Below are 22,642 nucleotides of genomic sequence, written 5' to 3'. Positions count from 1 at the left end.
TGTAGTTTTAATTCCATTCAAGCATTTTGTTTTTATTTAAATCCAGTGTAATAGGAGCATCCAATCTATCTCTGTATCTTAGGCTTCGAGGATTTGAAATGTTGAAATTCCACAAAGTACAGTCTCCAAAAGGAGGAGCTCACAGCAAGGAAAGCCTGACAAGCTGCCACTGGGATGTGGGTCTTAGCAGCGTCACCATTCAAATTTAGAGGGAATAACATATGAAATGGAAATCTACATCCATGACTAACTTGAGCTACTCAGAGCTAACCTGCTGGCTCACTGCTTTCTGAACTTGCCTGTCTGTACTTCAAATGTTCAGAGAATGAAAAAGAGTGGTGCAGGGTGGCTAAAAACAAACTCACCTGTACAGGACAAGTCCAAATAATTAAATACTTCCAAATTCTGATGATAAACAGAAGAGACTACATGATCCAGATTAAGGAAAAGATCATCTGTAGACTTTACAAAATGATTAGTAAATAACTTCATCATTTGCTCAGGATCATTTACAAACTCATTACCCAGATCCAAGGATAATATCTTTCCTTTGGGCACAGCTCCAAGAAGGTCATTAACTACAATAGGAAATTGTTGGAGAAAGAAGATGTATCTCCAAAATGCATTATAATACTCAACTTTTGTTTTCAATGAACATTTTGAATTGAGTCCAGCAACTTCCTCAACTTGATGTGTAAACTGCACAAATTTAGATACCCTAATGCTCAAGCAACAGTAAATGGGTATAAGTCTAAGGGAGTGTAATTTACACCACCTCTACATTTGGCCATCCCCTGTACATTTGGCCATAGCGTGATGTTGGTTCATGACATTTTATGACCGTGCAGTGTAATAGTAGGTTGTCCGTCTACCAGTATTTTGTGGTTCTCTATGACTCTATCTGATGAAAAAGTGGGTCTCTAAATCATCTATTGAACTAGAACAAAAACAAAATCTCTAAAATGAAATATTTCTGTTAAATCAGATATGACTCTAGGATAGGCAACCTAGGTACCTGCACTTTCCTAAAATAAAATAAAAGCATGTTTGAGAAAATATTTTCTGAAAACATGAACAGTTTTATAAGGAGATTTAAAAGGAAGTTTTATAAGGAAACAGCTGTAGTCATGTTTAGCAAATTGCACAATACCCTTAAACAAGACTCAGAAGCTACAAAGACAGACAGCTCAGTAACTGCCTAGAACATTCTGGGAATGGTAATGTACCCTTATTACTGCATACTGTGTTAGCTCCTGGTTCAACAGCTGGATGGTACAGAGTTCCATAATCCCTGGACAACAGGAAAGGGAAATACAACCTGAGGTCTGAGATGCTGCTCTAGATGGTTGTGCCATACCCCCATTTCTCATTATTGTCAGATGAAGATGGGAGAAATGCAAGATGCTGGGGCACACCAGCGTCACTTTTGTGGGGGATATTGTCACCCCACTAAAAGCCAGCATTTCTACAGTATATTATCACAGTGTTTTAGTCTGCTCCTGATGCCTGTCTTTCTAATCAATCTGTTTTTGATTAAAAGGATCTTTTTATTAGAATATACACACTTCTATATCAATAATCCTTTCAGCCAAGGAAGCCAGAGTTAAGCCTCCCTGAAACAAATTTAAAAATACACTATGTCCACTGACTAGGGTCCCCAAGTCTCCATGGAACATCCACAAGTCCAAACAGTTGTCTTTCAATGGGATTCATAAATGTTAGCGTTAACAAGGACTGTGGTTATAACTTTCCACAATCCAGGGGTCTGATTAGGAGTTGGGAGAGTGTTCTGTGGGGAAGAAAAAGGAAGTACTTAGTTCAAGCAGTCTGAACCATAAAAGGATTTATGTCAGAGGAAAGAGTTGAGACGTGGGGCAGTTCTTATCTTTTCTGAACTTCTTTACTCATCACTAATAGAGATTTTAAAAGCCATTGCTATTTAAATATTAGCAAAAGATCAGCAGGGATTATATATATATATATATAATTAAAAAGAGTATACAATTCAGATGATCAAGGAAGGATATACACTTAAAAAACATGAAGTACCACAATGGATACAAGTTTTAATAAATAAATGTATATTTTTAAACCACAGGAAAATACAAAACAGATTCACACGCTAATGGATCAGTCATAAATGTCTAAAAGCATGCTCCATATGTCTGCAAATTTTCTAGTTTTTCTTCTTATCCAGTTTTTTTCCAGACACATTAGCTAACTCATTGCAATACTCAGCAACATTTTGTTTGTGTGCTGTCCTTTAGTTTCTTAAGCTCTTGGCAATTGCACATGCTGTCAACAAAAAGCTGCTTTTGAGGTTTCCTTCCTGAAGAACCAGCCCCCATGTTTTTCATTAATATCACTATTTTAAAGCAGCATTAATTATTTTTACATTAGCCAAACAGCTCAACTTTAATTCAGATGTAGTTTTTCTGTGGAGAATTTAAACCTCTTCAATAATGGCTTTATCCAAAGCCCATCAAAGCTGATTCCAAATGGGAATCTTTCCAAAGACTTTGATGGGCTTTGGATCAGGCTCTAAATAGTTATTAATACTGGCAATTGAATACATAACAATTTAGATTCCACAAAATCAAAAATTAGTGGTTGACTCAGGAACCAATTTAAGCTAAACATCCGATCAAGTGTTGTGCTGGTATATAAGTACTGTCAGTGTTGTTACCTTTGCAGATTAAAATTCTTGTTAAGGCCCTAGTTCAGCAAAGCACTTAAGCATGTGCTCAAGGCTTTGCTGAATGGGGCTGGATGTAAGTGCTTTGCCCATTACGCATATGTAGGAAAATCCCAATAAATTAGTGTAATATAAATAAATTGTAATCTCTTTGATACCCAACACCTGACCCTAAATTAAAAGGCTATTACTGGGCTAACTACACCCAGTTTAAGCAGTATGCAAATATTTTTGGCAATACTGCTGAAAGGGAGAACAAGGACCTTTTCTGAGCCAGCAGAAGGAGGGAACAGTTGGAACCAATTATAGTCAGGACACTGTTTAAAATAATTATAATGTCTAATGTTTTAAGAAAAATTTTTGTATTAAAAATTATTTGGAGGATCCAATCTTCCCCTCCTTATCCAGGCAAAACGCCACTTGATTTAATGGCAGTTTTGCCAGAGTATTCGAGCTAAAGAAATAAAAGGTGACTTGCCTTTAATTCTCTAATTCTGCAGAGTTACTTAACTTTAGGCACTGTGAGTAATCCATTTAATTTCAGTAGGGCTACTCACAGTGGCTGTATGAAAACTGTACGGACTACGTGGGGGGGTGAATTGCAAAAGCTTTGCTACTTAACTTCCCCCTGTGGATTCTGCTGGTGCGAACTAAAAGGTACCTGTCTCATTAACACAGTCCTGTTTGAAAGAGGACTATGTTCGTGTTAACTGTGGGAGATTACGATCCGAACACTTGGGTTGGCTCTGCAATTCACACCCCCTTAAATCTTCACTGTGACACAGTGTAGACAAGCCTGATGCTAAAGTGAAGCATGTGTGTCAGTCTTTTCAGGGTCTGGGCACAAGTCTTTCTGATGGATGGGGTATAGGTATGAATGGTTCTTCTGCTTCTTGAAGTAGATTTTTATTTTGTAAAGTGCAATGTTTTGCAGAGACAGGGTGGTCTACTGGTTATAACAAAGGACTGGATGGCATTATAATGTATCTCCATCCTGGTGAATTTAGGATCTAATCAAAAAGTATTGTTCCTGATTCTGTCACTGATTTGATCTGTGACATTGAAAAATCACTGAGGCCCCAGTCCTGTGAGTTAGGATGCATGGACCTAGGGGGGCCTGTGTGTTCTAAGGTGCAAGATCAGGACCTGAGATCTCAATCCTTCACTCGGCTGAGTAGAGGTGCATCTCTGAGTCCATGCAAGTGCAGGGGTCCATCCCTAGAGAGCTCATTGGAGGTCCCACCCTAATCTCCTTGTACTTCAGATGCCCCATCTGTAAAATAATACCTACCTTTGTAAAGTGCTTTGAGATCCTCAGGTGAAAGGGGCTGCCAAGGCACAAAGTATTCATTCGCTTATTGGTGCTCCTTGGGGAAACGGGAAATGAACACAACTGAAGATGGGGGGCTCTTCTCCCCATCCTGTCTGCTCCCCACTCCTTACACTGTGGGGGGGGGGGGGCCTCTGCCTGAACCTCACTTGCCTCCCAGCCCCACTCCAGGCTGAGGAGACCGCTCTAGAAAAGCAGCCAGGTGGTGGCTGAGGGCTCAGCCATTCCCTCCTCTGGGGCCACTTCGGGGGGCGTTGGGAGAACTTCATTGGAAGGCTTTCTCCTCCCCCGCTTTGGGATTCCCGGTCTCGCTTTCCCAGCCCAAGGGGGGAGAGCGGGGTGGCCACAAGAAGAGCGCAGCGGCTGAGCTCTCTCCTCTTCCCAGCTGAGGCGGAGGGGAGGGGAGGAGCGGGGGCTGGTCGTGTGAGTTCAGGCGGGTCGGGTCAGTGCTGGAAACTCCAGGTCCTGGAGGCTGCTGAGCCCAGAGCCAGAGGGAGAGCGAGAGGCTCCTGGGCACGCTCCCCTGTCCCCCCCCCCCCGCCCCGGGTGTCCACCGTGGAAGTGCAATAAGGGAGCTCGGGGCGCCGGGAGTAAACTTCGTTTCCACAGGCTCGGAAAGTTTCCTATGTGACCCGCTTCTGTGCCAACATGAAAGGTAAGCGGGGGGGATGGGGAGCTGTGTGTGTGTGGATCTAGCCGCGCTTTCACGTGTGGGGCTTGCTCCGCTGGGAGATACCTGCCAGGAAATCTAACTGGCCATGGGGAGGGAAATGGTGCAAGGGGGAGGTTGTTAACCCCCCCCCCTTTTTAGACTTATGAAGAAAGCTGCCCTGGATGAGTTTCTAAAGCAAACTTGAGACCAGTCCCTAATAAGTTGTTTACTGAGTCCCTGCTTCAGACGTTTGGATTGAAAAAATTCTGTTCAGGAGAGGGGAGCACTCGCCCTCCCCACCGTTTCTGCTCCCTCCAGCACGTATTTCCTGACCCCCTATCTTTTCGTTTTGTCCCTCCGCACCCACCCCCCTGTAGTTTTAGAAAACAGGGCAGCTTTTTCTTTTTTGGCCAGTGTTTCGTGATGTTCTTGGTGTTGCTGTTAAACATCTGGCAATGATTAGGTGCCAATGGAGGTTTAACTGGCTTGTGAAATGTATTTGGCATCCTTCACCCCAAGATCCACTGACTGGAAAATATTTGGTCTTTTGCTTTTGCATCTGTTAAAACTGAAAGTTAAAGTCCTCTTCTTCTCCCCCCCCCCACTCTTCCCCGCCTTTAAATGGGTGAAACACCCGCTGCTTTTACACTAACACACCAGCTGGCCCTGCTCATGTCCTATAAAGTTGTGACTAAGAGGTATCAGTACACTTTTTAAATCAGATACAGAAGTGGCTCTCCAAATTGCTATAGTTCTAATCTAATAAAGATGTACTAGGGCTTTGCAAGAAGCCCTCCTGTTTATGAAAAATGAGAGCTGTACAGCCAAGCATGGAACCCTGTAGTCTGGGGAAGGTTACAAAGAAAGCATCCAAGAACACGAGGGGAAGTTTAGGAAGTGCTTGTGAGTTTGCAAGATTCAAGTTCAGTTTTTCTTCAGAGACAAAAGTAAACTTTTTAAAATACCAGCAAACCTGCAGTAGTGCACCGGTTTCGAACCTAGATGCCAACCGGCCAGAAACCTCATGATAGTTACACTTAGTTTCCAGAGCCGAGTACAGCAAGCGATGTGATCATTTATTCACATGCCAGAGTAGCTGCCTAAAGGGAGGAGTGTGGTTGCTTTTATTTTTGTTTTGTGAACCCACGCATACTACTTAAATAACTTTTGACATTGTGACAAGGTGTCTCTAGAAGAGCCTGCAGTTTATTAACAATATTTTTTATTTAGAGGTCACTAGTGCCAAAAGTTTTGTCATTGCCTTTTTGCTAGCAGCACTAGTGTAATCATCACCATGATCATCCTTGTCTCTTATATAGCACCTTTCACTGGCAGATTTCAAGTGGCAAAAACAAAGTAAAATAGTGGAAATAGCAAATTTAAAACCATATGTGTTTGATTTTACAGTCTTTAACTCAGTGTTTCTTCTCATGTTGGCATTGATGCTTTGCTGCTTATTTTCTAGCTGTCTCTTTTTTGGGGGTATGGGGGGAAGGTGAGGTACCTTGCTGAGTATTACATTGGACAGGATCCTGCACCCATTGAAGCTGACAGGAGTTTTGCCATTGATTTCAATGGATACGCAATTTGAGCTGATATGATTTGTAGTCAATTGCTTTTCTCTGCTAAGGGCAAAAATGGCACTCTGAGAAGGTATTATGGCTTCTGTAAATTAGTGTTGGTTGCTCCAGAAATGCAGCCTTACTGGAAAGCTTCACACTCCTTTTTACTCCCTAACCACTATGTTTCTTTAAGAAGTTTTACAACTGCTTGATTTTTTTTTATTCTGTTCAGAACAATGGAAACCAATAATAAGCCTTGTAAAATAAAATCTTTAATATTATTAATAGAAAACATCCTTCAACAAAGACATCAAGTCAACTGGTACTGCAAGAGTTATAAAAGTCCTAAATACTGCCAAAGTAAATTTCGCCTCTATATTTTCCTATTGCCTCTTTAACATACATATTTGGCTTTCCACGTTCTCTATTTAAACTTGGTGCTTGCAATAATTCTAGAGTTTTTGAACCTAGTGTAATCACACATTCTCCTTATGAATAACCACATAGTTGATCTGTTGAATGCGGTAAACAGCTGTCTCTATTCCCGTATCTACCCTCTCTGGAGAACAGAACAGTATCAAAATAATTACATCATCAGATATTTGTAGGGAATAAATTATATTTTTCCATTGCTTGAATTCTTAATGTGTTGTCTTAAATCAGTAAAATAAATTGAAATATATGTTTAGTTTTACTGCCAGATTTATTTCCAGTAAACTAAACTGAGCTCATAAATGTTGCTTTTTAATAATGTCACATTATTTATAAAGGGATTTGACTGCCGTAGGGTTAGTTGTATCTTTACCTAATAATACTTCTCAGTTTTTAAAATTTTAGATATTTTATGAGTTATGAAGCAGTACTTGTTGTCTAGGAAACAGACGGAAAACAACTTTCACATATTCAAACAACAACACATGTTCAAAAACATTGAGCCCAATTTAACACGGGAAAGAAGATGCAATTAAAACTGAGTGTTCAACTGGACATTTCTGAACTTCTTTATTTCAAATGCATCACTAGGCACTATACTTTTATCACAATTGTTCTGGTGTCAAATATAGTAAAATGTTATGGTTTACTGTGTATTTCTCATATCACTTACTTTCTTGAAGTCTACTTGTTTGATATACACAGGATTGTGGGATACTACATGTGTATCAAAGGTCTTTGGTGGAGGTGAGGAATGTCTGATACTTTACTTGAGAAAAGAATGTGACCGGAATGACATGCCCCATGCAAAGTGCACACTCATCTTAAAAACTGCATGTTCAGTGAGACGTATGGCCTGATTCATCCCTGGTATAGTTCCACTGAAGTCAATAGTTATATCATGGATGAAACTGGCAAACTGCTCCTTCAGAGCCCTTCTTCATTAGTGTGCATTGACTTGCTTTAGAAGGAACTTGGTACATAAAATTTTCCATTAACCAAGCTTATGTGCGCTCTTTGCTTTATTCAGTATGCATTTTATTGGACAGTGAATGGCTGACTCCTACAGTTACAGTCACTCCTGTTATGATCTTACACAGAGCCATGAGACATTTCATGAGCAAACCTTTTTCTCTCTCAAAATTTAAACATGCACCAAAAGTTGTCTGGCTGCATTTTATATGCATGCATATCATTGTATAAAGATTTATTTTTAACAATCAAAGAATTCTCCTGTATGATTACTGTTTTCTTTCCAAATTTCAGTTTTCTGTTGCCAGGCACTCTGGTGATAGAACTGTTTTTAAAAAATTAAAGACACAAATGATTCACTCTCCTTGTATTCAAAAACAGCTGAATGGTCTTTCTGCAACCATCTTTCTTGGGCAGAGACAACACTTCAGAAATTTCAGCCCAGTAGATAAAAGATTTGGAAAGTTAGCAACTGAAATCAGAAGATTAGAATTAAATGACCCAGTAACCTTAACTTAGCTGTTATGGTACAAGTAGCTGAAAGACCCTGCTGTAAGAACGGTGGCAGTTGGGCTTAGTAATGCTCCATCTGTGCAGGCTCCCTTGTGCAACCAATGAAATTGTTGCATGCAAATTAGCTGTAGAGTAACAGTGGTGATTGGTTGACCTTCCTCTGATACCACAATGGTCTAGGACCTGGGTTCTCACAAGAAAAATTTTGGTGGCCTCAGAGTGTGGCCATGAACTCTTGCTGGTGGCCGCTCTCACACTTTTTCCTAAAATACTTTAGAAAAAACAATAAATATGCACATATACAGGGCCAATCAGTGTAATTTATTTATGTAGGGTTTTTTGCAGACCTAATAATAAAAATAATGTACAGTTGTATGTATTCTTTATTGGATCTAAACAGAATACAAACACAAATATGGTGCTTTGCATGTTCTTGTCTTTTGTTCTTGGTTGTTTTTGTTTTTTGCTTTTTTTGGTTGGTTTTTTTTATGACTTACTAGCTAGTAAGTCTGCTTCTGTGAAGAGTGATATTTGTATGTTTGCTAATATCACTTTTCACAGCAGCAGACCTGATAGCTAGAAGATAGTGTAAAGTGATATTAACAAACATACAAATACCACTTTTCACAACAGACTTACTCAGCCCTGGTAAGCCAGAGAACAAATTAAACCTTGGATGGGGAGGTGGGTAAGGAGCCAGCGAGGGGCCAGGGGAGACAGCAGGGTCCAGGGGCGATGGGGTGGTGAGCCCAGGGCTGGGGCAAGAGCCTAAAGCCATAGGATGGAGCCTGCTGCCGTGTGGCCAGAGGACAGAGACCGCCACCCCAGAGCTGAAGCCAGAAGCCTGATCCCTGCTGTCCCTGGGAAAGTGGGGAACTCACACTGGCTGCCTGCTCCTCTGGTGTTTGTGGCTCTGCAGCTCCCCTCAATAACTGCCCAGGAGGCTGTGGCCACAAGAAAAGCCCCTGGAGGCCACATGGTGGCTGCATTTGAGAAACGCTGGTCTAGGACTCTTGCCTTACTAGAGCTGAAAATTACACCTGTGCTTCAGTGCGGGCTTGTAAAGTCAAAATGGATTAAAAATTGAACAGTAACATATCTCAAATCCTAGTGATGATTCATTTGTCTGATATTCTGAACAAAAGGAGCTCTCAACCATGCTTGGAGCTGTTTCCATCATTTCACACAGACTCAACAAATATTCAGGGCTTTGAGTGACAATTCTGGAATCTTCTTATATAGATTAGTATATGTGTGTAGTGCCATAAATGTACCAGGCATGCATGTACAATGAGACACCTGTGCTGCACATGTAAGAGGACGCAGCCTTTACAATCTAAAGGCATGAGCAGATACAATAAATGTATGATACAACACAGAACAAACCCAAAGCTTTGCCAGCATATGGTCATTATAGTTGGGATGGGTTGGCAGAAAAGAAGGGTTTTTGAAATTTCTGACAGGAAGAGAAAGGGGGATCTTGCAAACACGAGCTTGAAGGGTATTCTCATTTGACAGCATACAAAAAGACACAGTGTCATGAGATCAAAAAAAGAGGAAGAAAGGAGAATTACTGTATATAAATGGTGTTAAATATAATTAATTAACATGCAAATTAATTATCACAAAGGATTTTCAGAATTAATTAGAATCGTGCATGGTGGATCTCAATATTCTATTTTCCCTAGGCATGCCGAGCTGTGACTGTGAGCTGTGTGCAATGTAGGGAGAATAGGGACTTAGAATTTAGATCCACTGGGATTTTTTTTCTTTTACACAGGAGTCAGTGGAATTACTCTAGACTGACTCTGGTATAACTGAGAGCAGAACTTGGCCCATTGTTATGAATCTTTAGCTCCATTTGTTTAGATCTGCACTGCAAGAAAAAAATCATGCTCATCGATCCAAACATCACGGCGCATTTAAGTTGTAAGACAAGGAGCGAAACATGCAATCATGCATGGAGGTGCAATCCCCGGACCAGCAGGTGTATATGTGCATGGTGAAACTAAAGGAAACATAAAATTTTAATTAAAGATGGCTGGAAGATGGGATAAATCCCAAATTGATTTTAAAAATATCCCACAATACAGGTATCCAGTCATCATGGGAGATTCCCAGGGTAATTGTGCTCCACAGCTCTCCCTTGAAGAGACAGACATGACCACCCAGTAGAGCCCCCCCAAAAAAATCATCATTTTTTTTAAAAATGTGTCTACCACATACTAGAAGTGAATCTGATCCCTTCATATGTTGAATGTAGCATTATATAAGAATGGACTAAACAAAACATGAATTCTCTTTGGGGTTAACCTGCCCCCTTCTAAAATTACAATTCATTTTGGTTTATAAATTGGAGGTGAAGACTGAGACATGACTGGGAAACAAGTGGATGAATTATGGAAATAGTATAGCAATATATTATTCAGGAAAATGTAGCCCAGGCTTTAACATTGTTAAATGAGTCCTATAAACGGCTCATAGAAAAATTATAGTTTTCAGTTCATGAATAGGACCTAGGGGATCTGTTCTCAAATTATTATTCTGAAATATGAGTTGATTTAAAATTCAGGCCTTAGATTCTAATTGTTAGTTTCAAACTTTGATATTGCACAGTGCAGCAGCTCCTGTTCTCAGCAGTGATATGTTTTGTTCAAGAGAAGTATTCTAGTCTTCATTATATCATGGCCTCTCTCTATTTTTGATGTGTGGTTAAGGATGGATCTCCCAAGTAAAATGTCTAGTGGGATTTTTTTTCTTTAAGAACAAAAGTAAATTTCTGTGTGTGAGACCAATGGGGAATGAGGGATGGACTCTTGGAGGACAAGATGACTCAGAGAATTGGGAATGAGCTATTGTGCCTCAGCTATTTATCATTATTAATTATTTGTGTTACGGGGTGCCAAGGCTCCGATGAGATCAGAGCCTTTTTGTGCTAGGCACTGTACAGACATAGAAAAAGAGACAATCCCTGCCCCAAAGGGATGAAAATCTAAAGGAGCAAGTCAGCCAAAGGTCTGGTGAGAAGGACTATAAGATATAAGCAGAGTGAATGATTTGTTTGAAAATGGCACGTTAGTTTCATGATTTTGTTGCTGTTGGGTTTTTTTTTTTTAAATTTTGGGGTGGGTTTTTGTTGGGAGGGGATTAGCTAAACAAAGGAAAAGAGAGGGGTTTTGATGGTAGGTAGCAAGAAAGAATGAGGGAGGAAGGGAAGCATGGAAAGGCAGATGGAATAAGGCAGAAGTGAAGAGTCTGCGGAGGAGAGAATGGAGAGAACAGCCAGTCTGCGTGCATTGGAGAGAACATGTGCCTGTGAAAGGCAGCTGAATACTGAAAACACCATCAGCAACGAAAAGTCCCTGCTGCAGCTGCTTGTCTCTGCTCCTGCTGGCTCAGTTTCATCTTTAGGTCAGTGATGACTAGGGCCCAGATCCTCAAAGGTATTTAAGTGCCTAACTCCAACTACAAGGATCTTTGAGGATCTGGGCTAGGTTAATAGTTATCACAAGTATGTATACATCTGATGACTATTCAACAACCTGTAATAAATGAATTGGTTGTGTCTGTCCTCTTTGTGCACAGATGTTAGTGTTACAAAAATACACAGTCATGCAAGTTTTCACCTTTAACAAAAAGGCCTAAGATTCAATAAGTAGAGAGTGAACATTTTGCCACTAGAATTGGTACTTCCTGACTGGGTATGAGACACACTAGTAGAGAATTCTGAGGGGTACCTTGCCTTGTCATTGCATGTCTTTGTTCTGTGGATAAACAGAGAATGTCATAATCCTATATTGTCAATGCAGCATCTTTCAAAATAAAAAAATCTATTCTTGCTAAGGGTGAAGTAAATTTTAGAGCTTTGCATAAGGTTATATGCAGTTCCCATTAACTCGGGATCAAAACCATTAAAGTTCTTTGCAAATGGACATTATAGAAAGATTTCTTTTAAAGGAAACAGAATAGATGTCATAGTTACTAGAAATTAGTATTATTAAACTGAATTACCATGAGTGAGTTCTAATATACTGTAAATCCAGTTTTTATGGGGTTTATAAACTAGCTGTTCAAATCTGAGCTGAAACTTGGCATAACAGTTTTCAGTCCTGTTCTCCTCATTATTCCTTGAACTGTATCTTTATTTGGTTTTGAAATCTGGTGTGGAAAAGTTTTTGTTTTCTTAATTCTGCCATTTTAATTTACTAAACCAAGGGTCAGATTATACCCTTGTTAATGTGTGTACAAGTGTTCTAGAAGTCTACCAAGGTAGAATTTGGTCCAAAAGTATTTCAGGTCTTCAGTATTATTTCATTAGTTAAATATATTTAAATCACTGAGCTGTTTGCTTTTGAGAGGTGGCAACTAGACATGCGCATTAGCTGCTTTCCATAACACATTCTGAATGACATCCATAAAACACAGTAGTAAATTGTAACAATTCCACTTAAATCATATTGGATCCAAAGAACTCATGGATCTGACACACTGCCAGTGAAGAGAGAGAGAAGTGGAGTGGTTATATGACTAGGATGGGTTTGGCATCCTTTATGGCTCCAGCCCAAATCTGTCTGTCTTGAGTTCAAACTGAGTCACAAGTGGTCCATGAATAACATATTGAAGATTCTAAAAACAAGGAAGCAGAAACTGCACAGTTCTACTCACCAGATTTTTACTTTGCCTCCAGCAAATTAATCAAACCAGAGTCCAATTTGTTTTAGATTAAATGAACTCCCTCTGTTAGTTGTGTTAATCCCCCATTGAACTGCCTTATTATTTCCTCTCCCTTTAAGCACGTACTGTAACTTAGTTAACTCTCTAACTATATTTATGAAAGATGTGAGAATAACAATTTATATCTGAAGTGTTACCAAAAATTTACCATCAGAGCCTGGTGAGGTGTGGTTGCTACCTAAGTATTTCAAAGTTTTTAAATCTGAAACCTTGCTTTCCATTGATTTCCCAGTAAGGTTCTTATCCAATTGTCATCCCATCCCAACTGCAAAACTCCCATTGTCTTCAGTGATTCAGGACTGAGCAGTAAGTGAAGTTCTGGTGCAGAAATGCAAGGATGTACTTATGTCACTGATGGAAAAATATCTCTCAGAAGGTCCCTTCATTTTTCTGACTGGATCTTTCTTCTGTATGTTTAAATACTGGCTAGTTACTTTTAAAACTTTGCAACAATAATTACCTTTCTTCTCTATCTGAAATCCCAATTTTTGTAGATCCTTCTTCAAGCAGAGCTCCAGCTGAAGCTAATGGAAGCTTTGCTTGGGTAAGGACTCTTATTTAAGTTCAGTTTTTCTCCTCTTCTTTATTCTAGATTCATTCGCTGAGTTTTCTTACTAAAAACTGGGAGATTTGTAAGTCAAAGCATTGACATGAAGTAGTGAAATACATGACTGTGACCTGTATTGATCAGGAGTTTTGTCAACAATTCTATGCTGACATGAAGTCCCTGTCCCAGCATCATGTACTGGGCTCAGTGGAAAACCTTGACTGTCAGTCTTTTTTTTTTTTTTTTTTTGGTTGTTCCAAAGTTCTGATCAGGAATTGGGATGGGGTTTCCATAGGGTATTGGATGTCCCAGTCTAATCTGCTTTTTATGAAGCATGTTGTATTTTTAAAGAATCTAGCCAAGCTCAGACGGGAAAGGTGCTGTCATGCCATAGAGCGTGTGAGCGAAGTGACATTCCCCTAGCTGCACTAGTAGTTCCAGGGTTGGAGTGTGCTAAGCCCCATCCTCTTATGTGGCAGACTCTGAGTTGAACTGTGGCTGCCTTCTCCTGCACTGGTAGGGAGTTAGACCCTCTTCAGACTAGATGGGAGGTGGGACATTGTGACATTCAGGTAGCCACAAGAGCAAGTTCAATTTTATTACTTAAAGAGAAATATGCCCTTTGTGTTTGTCACTGAGGAGAAAAAACACTTTTTATTTCATGTTAAAAATTAACATTAAATGCTGCCCTAAAGTACTCTATGAAAAGGGAAAAAATCTAACTTAAACAACAGCAATAGACTTCAAAGTTAAGGCTTTCACTCTGCCAAATGTTGCTCTGTTACACCTGCATAGCCCCACTGAAATCAATGGGATTGCACAGATGTAAGCGACAGAATTGCAGTAGTGAACACCGAACACTCAAAAATTATAGGTAGACCCTCCAGATTGCCTGAGATTGACTTTAATATAATGAGATTTAAACAAAGAATACACTTCTGGACTCTTTTCATTAGCTTTCTGGTTTTGTTTTGAGTACATTGAAGTCACATTTACATATTTTCCTCTGCAACCATGAGGGCTAGAAATTGTTTTTTAATGAAAACTGAGGTTCTCCTGTAGTGGTTAAGGCAATAGTTCTCAAACTGTGGGTCAGGAACCCAAAGTGGGTCACAACCCCATTTTAATGGGCTCACCAGGGCTGGGGCCAGGGGCCAAAGCTGAAACCCCCAGGCTTCAGTGCTGGGTGGTCGGGGCTCAGGTTACAGGCCCCCTGAAGGGGCGGGGGTTGTGGTGCAATGAAGTTTGAGAACCCCTGCATTAAGGTGTAGGGGAAGGAGTTGGCCTTAACTCTGGATTTATGTTTATCGGTTTGTTTCTCAACTTTTGTTTTAACATTGTAACTTAGAGTAAAGTCTGAGTTCAGATTCATATCACTGGTTGAATTCTCATTCCATCATTCCCAAAGGGGTGGGGCTTTAATTCAACCTCCTCTCTAATTTATTGCAATACATTGTTACATATACAACTACAATTATTGTTTAATTTTTTTAAAAAAAATAGTTTGTTTATATTTTCACCTTTAATAACGGAAGGCCAAACGTAAGGACTGATGAATTTGGCCCATTAGTAATTTTGCTCACAAAGAAATAAATTATCTGCTCCACAGTTTAATGTAAAGGAAGCAGAGATTTGTCGATAGAAGTGTACTTATAGTCTATATTTATCTTCAAAACAGCATGAATATGCATCATAATTAAGAGATTTAATAAGAGCATTATAAAGTCTTTTTACCTTCAAGCAAAGAAAAACGGTAGTCTTCAATAAATCACAGTGTACTGTATTGCACAAATAAAAAGCCAGAGGTCCAAAGAAATCTAAATACATCTCTGGCAATGCTATTGGGCAAAACATGAGTAATGAAATGACTTATACAGTCCATCTAGTGTTCTGGGGAAGGAGGTGGGATCTTCAGCAAACAAGCATAGCTAATTAACCGTATATCACCCATAAACTTATTTGATTCTTCAGCACTTTCATTGTACGTAAGTTTTCCTCAGAAAAGCTATATAAATGACATCTTCTCGTTCAACATAACCATTCTTTTTATATAATCAGACATGAATTTGCCTACATTAATGACAAAATATATTTTTTTTACTACTTTTAACTTATATTGGCACTGCAGAGCCAAGTCTCAGAAGAAAGGGGGAGAGAGGTTCTGTTTCTTCTTATGCATCATTAAATGACTTGTTTGCTAACTTTCAGTTGGTTATATCTGTGCACAGCTATCAGTGAAGGCTCAATTAAATTAGCCTCAAAAATAATGGGGTGTAAATTAGCAGTTACCACTGAAGAGAGAGGTCTTGGTGTCCTGGATAGTTCTTTGAAAACATCTGCTCAGTGTATAGTGGCAGTCAAAAAAGTTAACAGAATGTTAGAAATCATTTGGAAAGGGATAGATAAGTCAGAAAATATCATAATACCACCATATAAATCAATGGCATGCCAACACCTTGAATACTGCCTGCAGTTCTGGTTGCCCCATCTCCAAAGAGGTAGATTAGCATTGGAAAAGTTAGAGAAAAGGGCAACAGAGTAGGACTGTTCAGTTTAGACAAGAGATGACTAAGGGGAGATATGATAGAAGTCTATAAAATCATGAATAGCGTGGAGAAAGTGAATCAGGAAGTGTTATTTACTCCTTCACATAATTCGAGAACGAGGCATCACCCAATGAAATTAATAGACGGTAGGTTTAAAACAAACAAAATGGAATATTTCTTCACATAGTGCACAGTTAGCTTTTAGAAGTTGTTGCTAAAGGATGTAGTGAAGGCCAAAAGTATAAATGGATTCAAAAAAGAATTAGATAAGTTCATGGAGCATAGGTCCATCAATGGCTAATAGCCAAGATGGTCGGGGATGCAATCCCGTGCTCTAGTTGTCCCTAAACCTGTGACTGCCAGAAGCTGGGGCTGGATGACAGGGGATGGATCACTTAATAATTGCCCTGTTCTTTTCATTCCCTATAAAGCATCCGGCACTGGCCACTGTTGGAAGACAGGATACTGGGACAGATGGACCATTGGTCTGACCCAGGATGGTGATTCTTATATTCTTATCTGATATGTGAGAAGGGGAAAAATCTATTTTCACTCTCAGATCCCTACTGAGTTCGCAGGATTAGCTGTTCTAAACTCCTTCCTCCTATCTTTACACTTGTAAACTGAACACATCTGATGTTGAAATTATTGAGACAGTAAACATGGAACTCCACAATGCCATATTTTAGTCACAGAGCAGAACTGAACTTCAAACATAGCTATACGTATTTTGTTGTAGGTAATAAATATCAGTTGAATGGAATTTTGCTCATTTGTACCAGGGATAAATTTTGCCTTTCAACTGGAACTGCAATGGGTAAATGGGAAAATTACAACCAATAAGCAGATCAGCAGTAATGTGGTAAAAGGGTCTGAAAGGAATGCAGACAGATGTGTTTCCACCTGAATAGGGCAGTTATGCATTAACGTGCCACCTAGGCTTTCCTCTGACCCACATTTCATAAAAGGAGCACAATAACAATTTTCCACATAAAGTATATATTTTTGACATTTAGTTCCTTTAGAGAAATTAATGTCTTTTCTGTTGGAAGTATGAACATTCCTCACCCCTGGGTCCTTTTGGGATCTGATTCATGTGTCTTTCTAGGAGACCTTTTTTATTTATTTATTTATTTATTTATTTATTTTTAAAAAGAAAGAAAAAGAAAATATGTTTAATTCCATTAATCATTCCAGATATAGTAAATCTGAAACAGTGAGTCCCCTCTCTGAGTGGCATTTTCAGCCCTGTACACCGGTCTATTTAAATTATTTATCATTGTATTAATTATCTTAAGTTTTACCTTCCGGGGCAAACAGAGGCTTTTAATCTGTCACTTCTAAGCATCTGTTCTTTCCCCCCAAGAGTTCTCTGAGAGCCTAATTCAACACCTATCAAGATCTCTTCCCAGTGAGGAGTCAGAGATGAGGATCCTAGCAACAGCACTTAGAAGGGATTTGAGGGAGACACTGTTGTGGCATTGAGGCCAGAGAAGGGGAGATTACAGTAGTCAAGGGGCAAGATGATCAGGGCTTGCACAAGACTTTGGCAGAGAGGAATGATGGGATCTTAGAGATGTTTCGGAAGAAGAGGCAAGATTTAGACATGTCTTGGCTGTGTGGGTCAAAGTGGAAGGCCAAGCCAAACATGAAGTCAAGATTGTAGTCTTGAGTTACCGGGCATGTCGTTTTGTTGTCCACCATGATAGAGAAATGGGGAGAGAAACAAGTTCAGTCTTGAACTGAAGCCTGAGTTATGCAGCTCTTTCTTGCACACCAGAGTGGCATTTTATCCAAAGCTCTGTGTAGTGAATGAGTACTGTTGGGGTGTGTGAGAAAGCTGAATGTTGACTGATTTGTGATCACTTTGATTTATTAGCATTTGCCATGATATGATTGGCCTCTTTGTTGGGTAGGTTTCAGAGTAACAGCCGTGTTAGTCTGTATTCGCAAAAAGAAAAGGAGTACTTGTGGCACCTTAGAGACTAAGTGAGCTGTAGCTCACGAAAGCTCATGCTCAAATAAATTGGTTAGTCTCTAAGGTGCCACAAGTACTCCTTTTCTTTTTGTTGGGTAGAGTTTTCAAAGTGTACATTTTGGAATTTGGCAGGCTTCAGGAGAGTTTAGGGAAGTGGTTTCTTGTTGCCTTAAAAAGTCTTTTAGGAAGCTGCCGCAAGTACTTGGATTCCGTACAAACACATCCAACTCAGGATCCAATTCAGGGTATAGGCAGCTGTGTGATGTAAGGTGAAGAGTTAGGATAGGAGGTTTTGAGCTGTCCTGTCAGAGTATCAGCTGTGTGAATGTTAAAGTCCTGCAAGGTGATAAATTCAGTGAACGTCATCACCATGTCAGGCAACATCTCCATCAGCTCCCCTGGGAGCCTTTGATGTTTGGGAGCTAATAGATTAGTAGTATGCCTCGGTTAGTTTTGTCTCTGGGCAAGAGTAAGTGGATGCCCTCAAAGGATTTTGATTTGTGTGTGCTTTTCCTGATCTTGAGCCTGAATGGGAAATTAATGACTATGCTCCATATTCAGATTTGTCCTCTCTAGGTCTGGCTGTGTAGTGCATAACATATCCTGGGTGGGGTGGGGATGGGAGAGCCAGGTGAGGTAGCAGCTGGCTACCATGTCAGCCAGCCAGATTTCTGTGATGCAGACCTGGCTGGTTGACTCATCGGCGATGAGACTGAATGGTGAATGGCCTATTGAATGCAGATTTTGCACTGAATCTCATAAGGCTGAGGGCCCACTGATTGTTTGAGGCCTGTATAACATATCTATTTTGTGATTGCACCTGACTGACTGAAGCTTTCTGGTAACCTTCTGTCCAGGTACTGGCCGGTATTCCTGTTTACTTCTTTCTGTTATGGCTTATCTTGGGAAAGCTGTAGGTGGGGGGTTAGCATACTTGGTAGTGATGGCAATCTCTGTGTGTCGCACGCCTAGAGAGTGGTGTCAGCCTCCTAGGGGACTGATTTAAGGTGAGCTCTTGGTGAAGATTTGTAATTGTTCCAGATGCCCTAGGTGTGGCAGGAATGTTTATACCCCGTCTAAGCACATTGCCAATGTTAATGTGGGAAGGGGTGAAACACTGCTCCAGAACAGTGGAAAATAGGGTTGCAAATGGGAAGGGCCATGCTGGAGGTGGGAGAAAGGGCAGGATTGGTGGAGAGATGTTATATACTTTTCTTTTTTTAAAGTACTGATATTGCTTGTTTGTGCTGGTCATAATCCTTTCCTTTGTGCTGTTACTGGCAGGAGGAAGTGGGGAGAGAGATGAAATTAATGACAAGCTAAGGCCTGAATACCCACCTCTTACCCCCTGTGCCCAAGTCAAGATGAAAAGGACTAAATACTCTTATTTCTGCTAACTTTTTGAACTTGACCAACGTGTCAGTTCTGTTGCCCATGACTGAATGAGGTTTATCTCTTCAAGGAAATTTAGTGTTCATGAAAGGTGATGGATTGACAGCCCTAGCAACTGAAGCCTTCTCTTTATTCACAGGAAAAGCACAGCACAGGCAAGCAGTAATGTAAGCTCGCCCAAAAGACCTTTCTAATGTGCCTCTGCCCTGACCTGGAGGGGGCTCCCCTGTACAGGTTAAAAGGTGGTTCAGTCTCTGTGCCTACTTATTCCTTTGCCTTGCTGAGACTGCTAACACAGATGCACTAAGTGCCAGTTGTGATGAGGAATTTGTCTGCTAAAATCTGTACTAAGACCAGCAATCAATTTAATAAAAGTCCCTGAACAGCCATCAGATGATGATAACTTATCAATTGGATTTCTGCTGGTGACTCAGAGAAAAAAGGATCCAAGTATCATGCAGTAGCCAAAGATTGGGTGGAAGATTAATAGGGAAAGAGGAAAGTTTGAGATATTTTCATATATCAGCAAGCAGTAATATTGATAAAACCAATTAACCTTTCAAATACAATGTTCAGTAACCTTTTGTGTATACTCAAACTTCTGTGCCTTCATAGCTAATTTTAGTACTAAATCTGTGCATCTGTCTTTCTGTAGACGACTTTGCAGAAGAGGAGGAGGTGCAGTCCTTTGGTTACAAGAGGTTTGGTAAGTAGCAACAAATCTCTCACTTTGCTCTTTCTTATTACTCACATGAAGTCAAACAGGTCTTACAAAACCCCTTACTGGTAGCCATAGGTGCTACAAACCAGGGGGTGCAACAGCACCCCTAGTTTGAAGTGGTTTCCATCACATACAGGGGTTGCAGTTGGGTTCAGTGGCTCTCAGCACCTCCACTATAAAAAATTATTCCAGCACCTCTGCTGGTAGCAGTAAGACAAAGTATGGGAACAAGCTCATCACGGGGCTGATGCAGATGTACAAAGGAAATATACAATATAGGACCAGAAACAGGTGTTATGTTTAGGCCTGGTAAACATCTTTGGTAAGTTTATCCTTCAGAAACAGTCCTGAGCTAACTGTCCAGAGTTACTTAAGTAAATATATATTTTCTTTCTGTGATGTTACCTGTTTTATTGTTTACTTGTTTACATAACTGTTCCATATGAAGTTTGCCTTCTAGCAGAAATGAATATCTGCTGGCAGTTAAGAAAAAGGTACAGTATCATACATCATGGATTTCTCCTTGTCAATTATACTTTCCTTAGGCCTGTAAATGACTAGCTTACTTTTCAGGAATAGGACAATGGAAACTATTATGGACTCTTGGAAGACATGGTGACAATTTAGCCGGAAACCCCTCCCTCCATCCCCTGCATTTCTCACAAAAAACCAAATGCCATGAGAACAAGACAGAAATAAAGGTACATGGAGTGTGCTCATTAGAAGTTTAAAAACAAGTCTTAATAACAATTTCTCATCACCACCTTATCGTTTACTTCTGATGTAATGTGGTACAACTTGATATTTTATGAATTGCTACTTAAACAACAATGCTGTTGAGTGTTCTTTTATTAACCTAACAATATCAGTTGTCTCACTTTGATCTTTGATCTTTGTTCATTATAAATGCCTGTTGTATGGCACTGATCCCCAGTGCACACAACTCTGAATGAGTGCTAGTAATCACTGAGACTGTTCCCTATTCTCAAGGGAGCTTTTCCCTCCTTGGCAACAACCTTTGGAAGCATTCCATAGCCACCCAAGGGCAAGAGCAATCAGATTCCACGTTCTGGTTGCCGTTGGGATCACAGGAATGATAGTGTCAGAACACTGAGCCCACTGCATCTAAATGCATGGAAAGCTCTGTCCAAGATGACTGATAGTGAGATTTCTTAAGGGACACATATAAAGATGCCTTGCTGTTTGGAAGCTGTCAGCAGGAAGAAAAAGCACAAGCGACTGTCTGAAAACTCACCTTATTTCCCTCTCTCTTACCTCAAGCAAATGATGATGGGGAGGTGTGGAGCAGGAAGCGTCCACTCTTCACTCATCCCCACAATATGGAGCAAAAGCCCCTTCATTGCCCCTGGTTAACACGAGTGGAAAAGGATAACTGAATTAAAAACAAATACATTTATTTATTTAATTCCTACTGCCTCAAAAGGAGTGGAGGAGAGGAACATATGTAGCATAAGGAACTGCAATATTTGGGAGGTGGGGATTTTATTTGCATAATCTCTTCTTCCCTGGAGCTCCTCCACAGATCCCTGCTGTTGAGCTTTTTTGGAGAGGTCAGCTCACCATAGGGCCAGCATCTGCGGCTTGGGAAGTTCATAAGGCTGCACATTTTATTTATTTATTTTATTTTCGCTGGATCAGACCCTGGAATAGCATAGGATTCTTGAGAAACCGTGAGAGAGTGTAACCACACTTCTCTCACCTCTAATGAAAAAGGCAGTAATTCAAAATTAAATATAAAAGCAGTTGCCCTCTGGGTTGCATGTTTGCTATGCAGTGCTCATCAGTGTGGTTTTGCAACGAATGACTAAATGTTTTAGTGTGAAGTTATCCTGTCTGTGTAACAACCCACTTGTGTGACATAACAGGTATTAACCGGTTTCCTTTTTTTCCCCTTTACCTTGGATGGTGTGCCACTAACAAAATTATTCATTTCTTCTCTTAAGAATGTCATAAAGCTCATCTGAATATTTCCAGAACAGCTTTTATTACTGCTCATGGAGAAAGGGGGAAGCAGTATGGTATTAGTAGTAGGAAGACATTTCTCATGCTCTTGTTCTGTGTGGAACGCGAGAGAGAGACTAGTTCCATTTCTAGAAAATAACCTTAACCTCTCCTTAATCAAAACAAAATTCCAGTGCTTTTTCTCAAAAAGAAAAGGAGGACTTGTGGCACTTTAGAGACTAACAAATTTATTTGAGCATAAGCTTTCGTGAGCTACAGCTCACTTGGTTCCAGGCTTGCATGGAGTTTCCTTAGGCCAGGGATGGCCAACCTGTGGCTTCGGAGCCGCATGCGGCTCTTCAGAGGTTAATATGCAGTTCCTTACCTAGCTACTGATTCCGGGGCTGGAGCTATAGATGCTAACTTTCCAGTGTGTTGGGGGTGCTCGCTGCTCAACCCCCTACTCTGCCCCAAGCCCTGCCCCCCACTCCATCCCTTCCATCAAGGCCCCTGCCCCTTCCCCTGAGTCTGCCATGCCCTCACTTCCCCCACCCCCAATGGCCTCCTGTGCACGTGAAACAGCTGATTGGGGGAAGGAGGGAGTAG

At 40.4% G+C, this 22,642-nt stretch overlaps 1 protein-coding gene across 1 annotated transcript in view; it reads left to right on the top strand.

Annotated features, from left to right (window-relative positions):
- Positions 1-4,430: 4,430 nt before the first annotated feature.
- COLEC12 (collectin subfamily member 12) overlaps positions 4,431-22,642 on the top strand; it is a 128,368-nt gene continuing 110,156 nt past the window's right edge. The window contains exons 1-2 of the mRNA XM_073331434.1: positions 4,431-4,680; positions 20,009-20,059. Of these exons, the coding sequence (XP_073187535.1) occupies positions 4,674-4,680; positions 20,009-20,059 (58 nt within the window). The 5' untranslated portion in view covers positions 4,431-4,673. The remainder of the gene's footprint in view (positions 4,681-20,008; positions 20,060-22,642) is intronic.

The sequence above is a fragment of the Lepidochelys kempii genome, chromosome 2 (assembly GCF_965140265.1).
Source record: "Lepidochelys kempii isolate rLepKem1 chromosome 2, rLepKem1.hap2, whole genome shotgun sequence".
In the NCBI taxonomy this organism is placed as follows: domain Eukaryota; kingdom Metazoa; phylum Chordata; order Testudines; family Cheloniidae; genus Lepidochelys; species Lepidochelys kempii.
The sequence above is the reverse complement of the archived record's forward strand: the minus strand, read 5'-3'. Positions and strand labels throughout refer to the sequence as shown.